Here is a 15,677-nt window from a genome sequence, read left to right as displayed (position 1 = left end):
ATGAAATACTTAAACTATTTTCACTTATTCCGCATCCCTGCTTTTAATTAGGAAGGCGGGGGCAATGATCAAACGCGGTATATATACTACATACTATTTATCTGATAGTTCAACCTTAGGTGGGTAACTACAAACTAGTAACTAGCTACAGCCTACAGCTGGTCACTCCTCCGACTAATGCGGTTATAGAACATGGAAGATGTTACTAGTTCACCTTCACATTTTCCTTGGACGAGAATTCGCTGCTCATCGGATTCTCATGAAGATATTAAGTAAATAACGACATGTCCTAGATATTCTATTTGAAGACAACAAAATCATGACGTGAGATCAGGAGATAATAGATTTAACGGGTTCTTTAAAATGTCATGAATATTTAGGATACTACATATATTTCAAACACATTGTTGATTTAATTGTGTAAAACACAGCTCAACGTGTTGGTTGTGCGGCGCTGGTTCCACGGTGAGATAAAACAATTATAATTGATTCGCCTAAAAATTCTGGATAAAGGGAGGAGAGAAGTGGTAAAACCATAGACTTACCCTGGTCCGTCATGTTTTTTCTCGAGATCTCTTCTGGTAATTGTCACATCTGGTCACAGCACTATGTGAAAGAATTGTCTTCCAAAACAGATATTATAGTTCAAATAATAAAATAAAACAGATGATCTGCAACGGGGTTCACGATCCACGAAATAGATCGTTTTGGAGGTTATCCAAAAACAGCGGAGTGGAATTAAAACACAATAATATGTGTACTGCGTTCAACGAATAATGTCTGTGGTTTTAAAGTTAGGGAAATTATAGTCCAGGAAGGAATAATAAGGACGCTTACTTTAGGCAAATCAACTACATTTATCCAATACTAATTAACTCTCATATAGATTACACTACACCGGCGTGAACACGTGTTTTTTTAAAACAATTATTGTTTAAAGTGAATAAATAACACAAAAGTCTCAACTGCACAGAGCCAGGGAATGATCAGAGACGGGGTATTTTCACAAACGGGTAACGTTAAAAATGTATGAAAGATTTTTCTTATTAGAAGTTAAGTTTTCTAATTCTGACGATCTTTGTAAAAATGTAATTCAAGTATTTATTTACTTATTTATATTAAAATGAAATACTTTGTAAACACCACTTTTAATTAATAATGATCTACACGTTTCAAAGCCAATGGCTTCTTCGTCAGGATAATGATAATTTATACTATTTTTTTAAAAAAAGATCCAAGACCGTACATTCCTAAACGGTTCAAACTGGCTACAACTTCATTATGACGTAGAAAACGCTACTGGCTGGTAAGACCTGTCACTGACGATAGCCGGCGCGCGTGAAGTCCAGAACGCCATATTCACGAAGAGAAACGAACATGTCCTTTTGGCGGCAAATCATAAATGGCAAATTAAAAATACCATCCTAATCTGCCAACCTACGTTTTTTGACATTAATCTAAAATGGCGAAAATAAATACCCTATTGTGTAGGTACCTAATGCATCTAATGGGTACCATAGTGTATTTAATTTTTTTTAATGTCAAACCGCAACTCAGTCCCAAGTCCCAACTGTTCCCAACCGTCTGGAGCCAGTGAGACTATGGCATCCCCAATTGGGGTATTTTTGAGGCTGAACGTAGCGGGGAGGGGAATGAGATGGGGAGCGGAATGCGTGGATGTACCTGCTGTTCAGATCTGGTCACCAAACACGGCCAAACCCATTTCAAGCAACATTTCAATCTTAAATGGTTCTTCCACTCTAGAACGTGCCGCAAATATACTATATATTATTATGAATGAGTAATTTGTGAAATAACACAAACTTATCAAATAAAATTTATTTTCGCACGCTAGGATTTGAACCCGCGACTTTCAGCTTGCTTGTCGAGAGCCTTACCCCTCAACCACAGGGAAATACGTTCACAAAAGAACCAGGCCTAGAATCCTCGAAATCAAATCCAGTTTTCTTTGAGCTTTAAATTTTGAAAGAAAATGGGTTATACTGCCTACTTATCGAACAAGTATCATTGTTTGTACATATTTTTTTACTTATGAAAGCATCTTAATGATGAAAAACTGGAATTATTTGGTAATAAATAATTATGTGCGACTTATTTTTTAATTGGATGAGCTTTCATGGCATAGCTTCCATCATATTGCAGTTTCGTAATGCAATCCGGTAAGATCCATGATGCGATCAGTTTCGTGGCAATTAATGTCATATTGGAGAATTCAGAAGTCAGATTGATATGCGATATAATTATAATGTTATGAAGTTTTAAATTAGTGGTATATCACAGTAGAAATAACTCTTCAAAGTGATTATATTTTATGTTTAAAATTGGTAAGTTAGTTTAAACTTTTAAATGTTAAACCAATTATTTTTAACAAGTTTTTTAATGTGGTGACGGATTGGTAATCGTTTTTGTTTTAAGGTTAAACGCGACCATGGCGTTAATTTCATTATTTTTATTAAAATACGCTTTTTGCAATGCTTTACAATATTAAGAAAAAAAAAATTTTTTACTCCCGTAAATACGCAATATGAATAAATAGTTTTGTTCGAATAAAAACCCAATTCCGTCAAGAAAGTCATAAAAAAACAATATTGTAACAGTGATTCAATTTAATTATGAGCAAAAAACTTTAATTTAATTGTTACAGAAACATGAAATATAAATCTGTCTGAAATATTATAAAATAATGTTGAATAGCAATGTGCAAATGTTATCCATCTCAGAATAAACATTACCAATAACGAAAATGGAAAAATTCCATACTGGCTGGTGTGGTGATTTTGGATTGCCCATGTCGTGACTTTCGTCATGAATCACCTTAGGAGTCCATATTTGATGTTATCCAACTGTGTATGTGTTATGTGATGTACTTATTTGATATAATATAATTGTAAAGCTGCTCATCTCGACACAGGAATTCCCTAGTGAGATGAACAGCGGAGAAAAACAACACGATAACAACTGAGCCAAATCCCAATTAGGTAGGATTTCCACTTCCAAGATTCCACTTAATTCACATACATTCATTCAAGAAAACAAATGTGAAATTCAAAGACGGATTTTTAAATTTAAATCCTGTAATCTTCTATGATAATTTGAAACCTGTTAATTTGACTGTCCTAAAACTGAAAACCTTCCTAGTTGGACAGTCAAAAGCTTCCTTGCATAAAATGTAATGAATATTATAAAAAATAAATAAATAAAATTAATCGTCTTATAAATGTAAAATGGTTAGATACATACGTAGTTTATCGCTTGTCTGATTTTGAAAATATTATTTTTATAATTTGAGATGTTTCCACGACACATTGTATTAGTTCCAATTTGATATACGAGTATTTCCACAACGCATTGTATCAGTTCCAATTTGATATGTTTCCATGACACATTGTATCAGTTCCAATTTGATATGTTTCCACCACACATTGTATCAGTTCCAATTTGATATACGAGTATTTCCACGACGCATTGCATCAGTTCCAATTTGATGTATTTCCACGACGCATTGTATCAGTTCCAATTTGATATGTTTCCACGACACATTGTATCAGTTCCAATTTGATGTATTTCCACGACGCATTGTATCAGTTCCAATTTGATATGTTTCCACGACACATTGTATCAGTTCCAATTTGATGTATTTCCACGACGCATTGTATCAGTTCCAATTTGATATGTTTCCACGACACATTGTATCAGTTCCAATTTGATAAACGAGTATTTCCACGACGCATCGTATCAGTTCCAATTTGGAAACAAGGAGCTTATGTTGTTTAATTAATCAAATTTGTTATTGGGCTTGCTCGTATGTTAATTTCAATACTTTCGTAGCTGTTCTTACTGGTTCCTAGTTATAAGAATAAAGATTTGTCCATATATCAGCTTCAGACAAATAAACAGATTTCTGCTTTATAGTTTAAATATATGTAGATAAGAATTTATTTTTGAAATATAATTAGCATAAATACAAATAAACAATTATGCACTCAGCATGAAATATTCATTTCTTTAAAAGATCTATATTACTGGAATCTGTAATTTGTTTTGAACGTGCAATAAAAATCAAAAAAATTCTTAGTAATAACTCTGTTTTATGAACCGAAATAGTGGCAAAAATTTCGCAAAAGGCAGTAAAATGCAACGATGAAGAGATTATGAATAAATCTTGTTTTTTTCTTAGGGTTTGAATAAAAGAGCTACCTAATACGTTCACCCGCCTCCATAAATCTCACGTGAAAAGAGCCTGTTCGTAAGGAGCTGGGAACATTGTTTTGAAAAACAGGTTTAATGCGGCGGAGCTAAATCACCGGAAAACAGCGTCGTTAATGAAAATAACGTTAATTCTGGGGAAACTGCATATTTTTAAAAAGATTTCTCTGTTATTTTCTGTTGTGTCTGTTCGAAATCCCACTTTTTATTTCAGTACATAATACATTTATTTAGTTTCTCATTGAGGTGACATTAGTTTTACTTGAGATGATTAAACGTATTTCTTATCAACTTTACTTTTACTATTCCTTGTTAATTATTCTTTATTTAAAAATTTTAACTTTACATTTATGTTACTGGCACATGTCGTGGCGTTGGTATATAAATAAATATATCAACTTAAAACACCAATCAGAATTGAAACATTACTTCAAATACTTTACCTGTGTTTGGTGGTTCCTTCCCACACAATTTTTCACAATTGACGTTCAAAATGAGCGGAAAATTACTATCTATATCTAATATCAAAAAACTCTGCGTAAAGCCGGGCAACGCCGGGCTGGTTTTCTATCAGCAGAATCGCAGCGATTATTTTTCGGAATATACCCTCCAAAACTGAAGTTTTGTGTGTTTATTTTACCAAATTAATGATGATTGGGTGCATTACGTTAAAATGTGGTTATTGTAACCTCTGCCTATTAACGCTCGTGCCTTTTCACATTCTTTAATAATTATTCTTGTATGATGCCCATTCGTGGAATTGAACGTAAACGGAAAAGGAGTTCAAATACACAGGCACCGAGATGAGGATTCATAAGAAAAATGCTTCCCACCAAACAGGATCACACCTCATGTCCAAGTTTTGACTGCGACCAAAAGCTGGGTAGATGGCATTTATCATGCTACGTAAATCCGTATTCTTCAGATATCTACAATAGGGTGCAACAACCAACACAAAACTGTGTGAGATAAATACGGGAGAGAACAATCTCTGGGTAGTGGTGTATTTGAAAGATACATTTTATCCAAACGTTTTTTAATTTGTACCTTTTCATTCACTCTAGTAATTGTGGTGATCGTATGTTTGCGGATATGAAAGAGACCGCGTGCCTGAGGGAGACAGATGAATGGGAGTATAAATAGTACGTACGTTGTCCATTATCTCTCTCTAGTCTCAGATTCGGAACAACAACCTTACATTATACACCTTATAGAATTAAAGAACGTAAAGGTATCTACGTGCTTAATTTATCACAAATAATAAGTCGACACGTAATTACTGCAGTAATTAGCACAGCTTTTATTGGTGACACATGAGGTATTTCACAACTTGTGCGTTAGGGAGAACTCCCCTTTTACTTCTGCGAAATTTTGAAAAAGTGATTTTATTGTTTCTGAAGTGTTAGAAAAATTATTCCACCCATTGATTTCTGGACTTTTTTTTTCGGATAACCTTTGAAATAAGAGCATATTAATCTAAAACTTCTGCATCATTATTAGAACCAATAAATCCCCTTCAATTATTATCTATATCCATCACTTTTTGTGTTTCTTCCTAAGTGTGTAATTTCATAAACTTTGCCCAATCTGACTGCAGTAATTCGATGTCGAATTTCTGAAAACGGGACATTTTAGCGACCCGAACCTCCCCTCGGGGAAACGTTACAGAGTACCAAATAATTTCTTTTTTTTCATCAGATTTCCTTCTGATTTTCCTGTTCTGCTTTCAGTTTGAATTGAATAAAATAAGTTTGAATAACAGCGTAATTGAAAAACAGCGGTTTGAGATGCCCATTTCATTATATTGATGCTTCGTCTATATTAATATCCTTAATATGAAATGACTTACTAACTAGTTCTATGTTCGAAAACCAAACAACGACACCCACGCTAAAAAATATCGGGCTGAACGTTTTCACCTTCTTGTGAACAGATCTGGAAAACAAACAAAATAATTACATTAAATTGAAGTTGGATTTCCCTCGGTAGCGGTAAAGTCATTGCGGTAAAAACACCAGAAGAAATCGTCTACAATATTATCGTTTTCTAATCAGAAACAACAATTGTATTAAATAATATATAAATTGAAGACATGAATTGAATACACTCGAAAAAACATATCTGCACTTACAAAACATTTAAAAAAACACTTGCTTATATTATTATACTGTTACGTACTTTCTTTTTTAATTTGGTCTTAAATTTTGATGTCATTTTTTATTGGTAAATGATTTTAAAATTCCACCGTAAAATATGAATGTATAAGGACTGTTGATAACGCAAATAAAAATAACGAACGGTCCCTCTCAAAACTAGACTTGTGGTCAGGTTAGACATAGTACCTACGTGACTAGAAGTATTTCAGATCGTGGGTCAACAAACTTTGTTGTAATTTCAGCACTTGATGATGATGATAATAAGTCGGGTACATTACTTTACGTGACCATGCCATTATTGGTAAACAAAGAGATACAACGCTTATGCAATATGAGCCTTTCTTCTCCACATTAGAATAATGCAACATGCCTCCCTCGTGTTATTTATAGTATATCTGAAAATCTACTACAATTTGTTAACTCCTATAGAGAAAACATTAAAATATGCACATATGAACGTATTACTCCACTTTAAATTGTTCTTTACCCGATCGGTGAGAGATATCACCATTCGTTATATGAATAGAGAACATTGCTTACTGTGCAATGGGCAAGTGAAACGGGTCCTTTTCTTCTTACGCAACCACGCGGAAATCCAAAACTAAGTCCCAGGAGCACAGCATACCTATCAGGTGAATAAATCTTACTTTCCCAACAACAGTCACATTTTTGGATAGAAATACTTTATACCTCTGAGACAAAGATCTTTTGTACGCGTATTTAAATATGTTGATTCGAATTTCGCAATAGATGATGAGTTTATCGTACGTAAATTAAGTAATTTATGAAGCATTTGCTTAAATTAGTAGATTTTTATCACTGATTTTAGCCACTAGTTAGAGTAGGTATATATTATATAAGTGGGTGCCAGAAAGATGAAAGTGCAGATATGTTTTTTCGACTGTATTCGTGTCTTCAATTTATATGTTATTTAATTCAATTGTTGTTTCTGATTAGAAAACGATTCGTATTGTAGACGAATTCTTCTGGTATTTTTACCGCAATGACTTTACCGGTACCGAAGGAAATCCGACCTTCAATTTAATGTTCTAATTTTGTTTATTTTACAGCCCTGTTCTCAAGAAAGTGAAAAAGTTCAGCCCGAGATTTTTTAGCGTGGGTGTCGTTGTTGGGTTTTCGAACATAGAACTAGTTAGTAAGTCATTGCGTATCAAGGATTTTCATATAGACGAAGCATTAATATGATTTCCCTTTTCAATATTTACTTCGTATGCTTTTAATAAAGTAAATATGTTAAATGGAAATCATACTGACGCTTCGCCTATATAAAAATCCTTGATACGCACAGTGTAATAATTAAGTATTTAAATTAGCACGATCGATCAATTATGGATAGTTATTATTTCTCCCTGTAACGTGAAACGTATTAAATCTGAAACCTGGGGGTCTAGCACAGTGAAATCGCTAACTTTACAATATCGGATGCATAGGCGTAAATACCGATGGTTTTATACCGATTTACCGAGCGTGGTCGCGATGATTGATATTCCTAAAAGTCAGGCGGATACGTTAAAAAAGTACTAATAAATTTAAGTACCAATGTTGAATTGAAATATTAACTTTGATATAAGTTGGCAGTCCGCATGTATTTTTTGACACTAAAAGAGAGAAAATTAGTTATAGGTAACGATTTTTTTCAGTTCTCAGAGCTTAGTTAGTTCACCCCAATTAATTTTTTTTTTATTTGGTACAATATTTTTTACATTTCAAAGTTTTCCAGTAATGTTGGCCTCACTGGGTGGCTTGCCCGTGCTGAGGCCTTCATTAATAATGTAGTTATTTTGCATAACGAACGACATAACCCATAATGTCTTGCATATTGAGAGATTATCCCACACTTTGGAGGCCGCAGTAAAAGTAGCGGCTTTTGTCAATCAACTGTCGGAACCATATTCTGACCGTGCTCGCAAATATCGCAGATGACGTATTTCGTCAATATCGTATTGACATGTGGCTTTTTCGATCGTCTTCGCTAGAGCTCCTGGACGCCAGACCGACCGGTAATTATTAGCTCATTCCAGGTGTCTCGGGTTACTTCCGGTAAGTGAACATCCGCATCCGGTGATGGGATGATCTCAGTTCAGTGCAAGCAGGTTCCGGATCAGTAAGCCGCATATCCGGTGCAATCAACCGGGAATATCCAATATGTCATATTTTCCCGTCGTGGTATATTTCATAATTTAAAATGCCAAACGAATCAAAGTGAACCAAGAAGATATCTATATTTTATGTTTGCTTTTCTCGAATGATTTATACACATATTAAAGAAAAAAACTGTTTTTCTTTTTAATCTAAAAGGTTGACAATGTAACATTTTTGCAATACTTAATAAAAAAAAACTAAAAACCTTGTTAATTCATCGAAGGATTTAAAAAAAATCTAATCTGTCCTCTTTTTCACTCCTCACAGGTGAATTCAAAAACATATTTAGGCAAAAATAGGTTATTTAGGGAAATGCGCACTTGGTGTGAACTTTCACAAAACTGCGCTAGATATTTTTTTTATTTTTTATTGTTGATACATTATTTTACAATATTTCATATTCTAATTCAGTAATGTTGGCCTCACTGGGTTGTTTACCCGTGCTGAGGCCCCCATTTTATAATATAAGAATTTATACATTTAAAAAAAAAGAAAAACAACATTAAAATAAAGATAAATTTAAACTAAAAATAAAGATTAAAAATTAAAATATAATTATCACACTAAAAGAAAAATATTATATTACAATAATACATTCGTTTTTAGTATAATATTTGTGTAACTGGCTCGACAGTATTTCTCTGTTCGTTTATTATAATTTTATAGACCTCACTAGGTATATTATACCTTTTCTGAGGTCTTCATTAGAGATAAAACATACAATTTTGCTTTTTTCACTAGAAAACAACCAAATTTATTTTTGAGCATTGATGATGCAAATTCTCCTACTATATGGAGTCGAGACATATTATATTCTAATTTTTAGTTGAAATATTTAAAGACAAAAACTCAAATAAGCAAAAATGAAAAATGACAGCACAAATTAAATAATTTAGCGGGTGTTGAATAAGCCGACGTAGCGCAATTTGTAGAGCACCTGACCGGCAATCAGAAGGCGACGGGTTCAATTCTCGTCGGCGGAATATATTTTTTATCGGAAGATTTTTTCAATTTATATAGGTGATTCGTGCTAATAATTATTGCTTAAAAATAATAATAATACTTACATTTATGATTAATAATATTTTATTTGTATTCATATATTAATATATATGTGGATCGAAATAAAAAAGGGAGTTTTGAAATTTTATTTATTCTGTTATGCTACTATTATTTCAAAATAAAATTTAAACAACACATTTTGTTTAAACCACTATTTAATAAAAATAATCAACATGTTTCAAATTCAAATGTTTCTTCATCAGAATACCGTGTATGTTGAAAATGAGTATATACAGGGTGTATCGGCAGTAACCCGACAAACTTTAACCAGCTATTCCTTAGCACATTTGGAGTAAAAAATGTTATGGGCACTTTGCTGTCCGGTAGCATTTTTTATTCAATTAAAAACAAAAAAATTAAAAATTTCCACACTACATCACTGTCATTGGCTTTGCTTTTCGTGTTCAACAGCTGTTATAAGCAAGTATGTCGAAAAGCGTCTTCGCTCTTTCGCACACACTAAATAATAATAGTTAAAAATGAGACGAATGGTGCCGTGCCATTTCGTTGTGATGTAAAAGTGTGCCAACACACGTGCATTATTCAACGGAATTCGAATAAAATATTGCGATTAATGGGTTTTCAAACTTTGACAAAGGATAAAACAGTGGTGACATGTGGTGAAAATATGAATAATACATTTTTTATTAAAAAAAACGTTACCCGATAGCAAAGTGCACATAAGATTTTTTACTCCAAATATGCTAAGGAATAGCTGGTTAAAGTTTGTCGGGTACGTGCCGATACACCCTGTATAACAATAGACCAATAAATATGGACACATTTAATACCATGTATGTTGAAAATGAGTATATATCTGATAAAGTAACATTTGGATTTGAAAAATGTTGATTATTTTTATAGACACAAATATTACAGTAATCAGTGAAATAAACAAATAATTTTATTTACATAAAATAAGTTATTATTGAAGATAATATTAGCGATTCATAAACGAAAATTTGAAACAGAAAATCATAAAAAGATGCTGTCACGTCTAGGCCTTGAACTCGGGACCGTTACCTTGAGAATGGGAACTGAGCTAATGGGACCCTATCTCCTTCGGTCATTTTTAACGGTATCATACTTCGAATAAGATCTACCAACATTGTCCTCATTTTCTCACCGCACATTTTTTTTATTGGTTTCTATCTTTATCTATGATCGCAAGATTCAACCCGAACTAAACGCAATCTAGACAGTGTCTTAGATAAATATTTCTTATTTTAATTTTAATGTGCGACATCTATTGACTTTTTCTGTAAGTCTAGGATAAATATTTAATTTTTGGAATAACTTAATCAATCAACAATTAAATATTTTAATTTGAGGTTTTACTATGAATATAATCAACGTCTATTTTTATATATATATTCTTACAAAAATGTAAAAAAAATGTATAATATAGCTACTAAATAAAAATAAAAAAAACTCATTAAGTACCTAATTTCAAAAATAAAATAAAAAATGAACATTAATATAACAGAATCAAGGAAGCAAAGTGCGTTATTTTCATTTAATTAAATTGAAGCCACTAAGTGAATTTTCAATTATTTAAGAAGTTAATAATTGTATTTTTATGCAAATATTTTAGAAAATTTGTTAATTTCTACAATTAAGTAAACACCGCTTTCTTTTTCCTTGAAATAGTTGACGACGAAAGTTATTCAAAATGGTTTTAATTTACAGATCCTATTCAAATATTCTCCACTTAATTAGTTTTCTACGAAAACGTTTTATCGTAATGCCGTTAAATCTGTATAAATGTTAATTCAAATCCAATAAATGAAAACATATGTTTGATCGGTTACAACAATGAGTCAGCTCTTTCATTTGAATGTCCGGATTGTGAACTGGGAAAGGTTTTACTAGAGCAGTTTCCTAAATGACCTGCATCGTCCAAGAGAGTAATAAGTCGGTACTAATATACCAACAACTTGCTTCCTACTAGAAAGGCTTTCTAAACGCGGTTAGCTGTATTATTAATAATATAAATTTACCATTTGCTTTATCATTAATAACGAACTGCCGCAAGTCAGTTAATAAAATTCATCAATGGTTCAAATCAACTTAAAACACATTTACATTTATTCGCCACTAAGAATTAATAATTAATTTAACAAGCTATGTTTTAAAAGATTTTGTTTTACTAAAATAGAATTTTAGTATTCAGTTCTGTTATGGAGAGAATACATAGGCTGGGCAAGGAGATTATAAATGTCGCTGATATTTTCGATTTAAATCTTGACACATCAAATCCAAATTAGTTAAGCACTTTTTAGTTAATGTAAATAACGAGTAATCATAATTTATGTATATGCTTAAATATTCACAATTTCTTTTTTAATCTTTTAATTATTTTTGATTACTCGTGTATAAATTTCAAGGGTTCTTTAATTTATTATTTTTTTAAAGGTATTTAGGCAATAATTACTCGCCTGAAATATCCATACAAATTGAATATATCTTCCGAGTAAAAATAAATGCCGCCGATGGGAATTGAACCCGCACCTTCTGATTGCCGGTCAGTTGCTTTGAATCACAAAGCTACCTCAGTTTATTCGCAACCCGTCTAACAATTCAATATGTACTAGTATTTCAATCAACAATTATTGCTTATTATATTCTGTCTTTTTTACGATATACAATTGTTTTCAATTTAATTTATAATTGTTGTGTAAAAGCCCAATAGGGCGTTAGTAAATACATAAAAGCCTTAACTTTTTTTTATTTTTGACGGCGCCCGTTTTTCATTCTGACTCTTACAACATTTAAATTGTAGTACATTATCTATATCAGGAATGAGCATTTTTGGCAATATTGCACATATCTGACTTGTTTTGTTTAATTGCTGAGGAGCGGCTGCAAAATTATGTATATTGCTATGGGTTTATTTATTACCTTCCAAGTGACGGATTATATTAAAAAACATTTATGACTAATAATACGATACTTCTGCTATCATGTATAATCACCTCCAGAAGTTTGTGCACGGAGAAAAATGGGTACGACTTCTTTTTTTATTAAAATTCTGTTAAAACTGCATGACCATTTCCTCATAAAATATTAGTCATTCAGAATATATCTGAACACGTATCTAATAAGATCCAGTATAATAATTTAAAAAAAAACTCGTTTTCCGACTTCCTCATAGCATATTCAAGGTTTACTCATAGTTTTTTATGAAATTTGTCAATTCATTCGTTATAGGCCTCTAGTCCCGTTTTTAACGGGAAAACGAATATTTGAACAGATTTTAAATAAATTAACAATATTGAAAATCATTAAGTTTCCTGACATCCTGTATGTTTTAGAGAAGTAGTGTGTTTTTGTTTTGGAAATTATTTGCATTCAGTTTCATCATGTTTAATTACGTTTAGTTACGCTGTGTAAATTTACCATGTTAAATATTTGCACTAGGTATTTGAAAATATCTAAGTTATCGGACGTTTTCAATGAACTCAATCGACAAACACTCTGTAATAAGTACTTTTTTAATATTACCAGGAAATACGGTTCGATCAATTGGCTCAAACACTTGAGCCGAGTCGTGTAAATATATTTATGATAATGACGTGTATAGAGATAACCCAGCCATTCGTTACTCCTGTCATGAAAAATGTTGAGCCAAGAGTGTGTTTCAAGATAGAAAATTTAATGGTGTACGATCGTTTCTACCGACTAATACAGATTGAAGCAATGAACGTCTGTAGATGGAACGAATTGTCAGCATTTTTCCCATCTTTTTCTTTTTATGACCCGAATTACCAAATGCCATCCTTTAGACCTTTCCTCAACCCGCATCATTGCCTTATCCAAATGGTTGAAACTATATCTAGTTTCGAAAAATCTTTAAATAACTTCAAAAGCCTCTGTTTTTATTAAAGTGCACCACAACTAACTAACTAACTAACCATCACGCCGTTTCCCCGCAGGGGTAGGCAGAGAGGACGGACCGCCAAACAACTCGGTCTTGGCACACACTCCTTGCCTCATTCACATTCATACATCGTCTCATACATACTCTTCTATTATTCTGACTCTTGACATGGCCCGACTCGAGTATCTGATTCACTTGATCGTGCCATGTCTTCCTCGGGCGTCCCCGACTTCTGCTACCATTCACATTTGCATCATATATCCTCCTTACACTCCTATCTTCGCTCATTCGCTCTACATGCCCAAACCATCTAAGCGTCCCTTTCTTAATCTTACTCATTACGCTTACATCAGCCTTGCACTCTTTGCGGATCTCCACATTCCTCACACGATCAAACATGGTTTTACCACACATACGCCTCAGGGATCTCATTTCAACAGCATTTAATCTACTTTCATCCTTTCTTTGCCAGTTCCATGCCTCACTTCCATACATCAAGGTAGGTACCAGCACTCCGTTGTGGACTGCTAACTTCGCTTCTTTGGACAATTTTTTGTTAGCGCCTACGGCGTTTAGTCCTCCATTAACGGAATTACCTGCATTTACCCTTCTTTCGATATCTCTGTCAGCCTTCCCATCTCTCGTAAACATACTTCCTAAATACACATTTTGAAAAATCAGAATTTGACTATGCAGTTCTTGACTGAAGTTCTTGAGTATCCTTGTATCACTTAAACATCCATTAAAAACAAGGAGATATGAAAATTAATAGAAAGTCTGGATACAAAACCATCGATAAATTCTTACCTTTTGGAGAGGAAAGGAAACAACGACCAAAGGAAATGTTTTATTTTATGTTTTAATCAAGTTGCATGCTGTTTAGGCACATAATATTATTTAAAATATATAATTATGTAGTTGTTCTACATGAAACACTTTTTTCATTCTTACACAATAAATGTGAAAACATGTTTGCACACCATCGTTTTATGAACACCCAATCATTAAATGTTTTATCACCGATAATTATTTACTTGCCAGAAAAGCAGTAGTACTTTATAACGTACATCTAAACCAGTTCAAATAATTATAACTGGTAGTAGTACTCTGTTATATCATACGCAATAAACGTCTCCTACCAAAACTGAACCATTTATTTACTAATGGGGATTTGAGAATTTGAATGATTCGTGGTGCTCCAATTTAAAAGTTGGGAATTTATTAAAATTAACAACCTCATTCGTTAATTGCGCAGACAGTCAAAGTGTCAAACAAACTTTATTTTTAATTTTAATTTTTTAAAAGCACTTACTTAAGATAATATATATTAACAGGTATCTTATTAACGATATCTTTATCGCCAAACTAGGCATATTACAGTATTAGTGCATTCGAATTGATCAGATTTCTCTGCAGAGTGACAAAATACAAAATAAAGCATTTCCTGACGTCTGTTTCCGCAGGTGAGCTGGCCCGTCAAAACCGCATCACGCAGGAGATCCTCGAGCACTATCTGCAGCGGCGGCTATTCCCGCACCGCTCGGGGGGGTCGCGTCCGCCCTCGTTGGCCGACATCCTGCCGCCCCCGGAGCGCCCCAACAATCTCAGCAGCACCGAGGAGGCGGTCGACGACGCTCATGACGTGGGGGACACGGGCGATACGGGGGACGAGAACCTGCAGAGCGTGGAGAGCGAACAAGTCAACTCGGTGTATGAAGAAGGCAAGTGCATACAAGTTTTTTTGTTTCTTCTGTCCATCATTGAACATACACCTTCTTAAATTTGCACCTGTTTCTATTTGTGTTTCGCATCGCAATCCTCTGGATGCAGCTGTGACTTGAATTTATTTGTTCTTATGTGAGAACTATCTAGTTAATAAATACCTACTCAGTCAAGGGATACATAATATCACGGCAAAATTTGAAAATTCACTCAAATGACAAATAATACAAAGAGAAACAAAAAACACAAGAGACAATAATAGCGACAGAAGTAGTGATTCATAATATAACTAGCTCAACAATTGTTAAATAATATTTTTGAGCAACAGCATTTTTTCTAAATCTGTATAATAAGTTGTCGAAAAAATATCTATTTCAGAGAACTCTATATCATAATGCATTCGTAGGCGAAAATAGGTGAAGTTATTATATATCTTCGTTCAAATCTCTCTTGCTCTCTTTCTCTTT

At 33.2% G+C, this 15,677-nt stretch overlaps 1 protein-coding gene across 2 annotated transcripts in view; it reads left to right on the top strand.

The window, feature by feature from the left end:
- tfc (Brevican core protein triforce) overlaps positions 1–15,677 on the top strand; it is a 317,295-nt gene that overhangs the window by 99,771 nt on the left and 201,847 nt on the right. Inside the window, exon 2 of one of the 2 annotated variants that reach the window (XM_089633112.1) lies at positions 14,952–15,209. The exons of the other annotated variant lie outside the window; for it this stretch is intronic. Coding sequence (XP_089489238.1) covers positions 14,952–15,209 — 258 coding nt within the window. The remainder of the gene's footprint in view (positions 1–14,951; positions 15,210–15,677) is intronic. 2 annotated transcript variants of the gene reach the window in all.

Source organism: Hesperophylax consimilis, chromosome 7, assembly GCF_061612785.1.
Source record: "Hesperophylax consimilis isolate HC1 chromosome 7, BYU_Hcon_1.0, whole genome shotgun sequence".
NCBI lineage: Eukaryota > Metazoa > Arthropoda > Insecta > Trichoptera > Limnephilidae > Hesperophylax > Hesperophylax consimilis.
The sequence above is the reverse complement of the archived record's forward strand: the minus strand, read 5'-3'. Positions and strand labels throughout refer to the sequence as shown.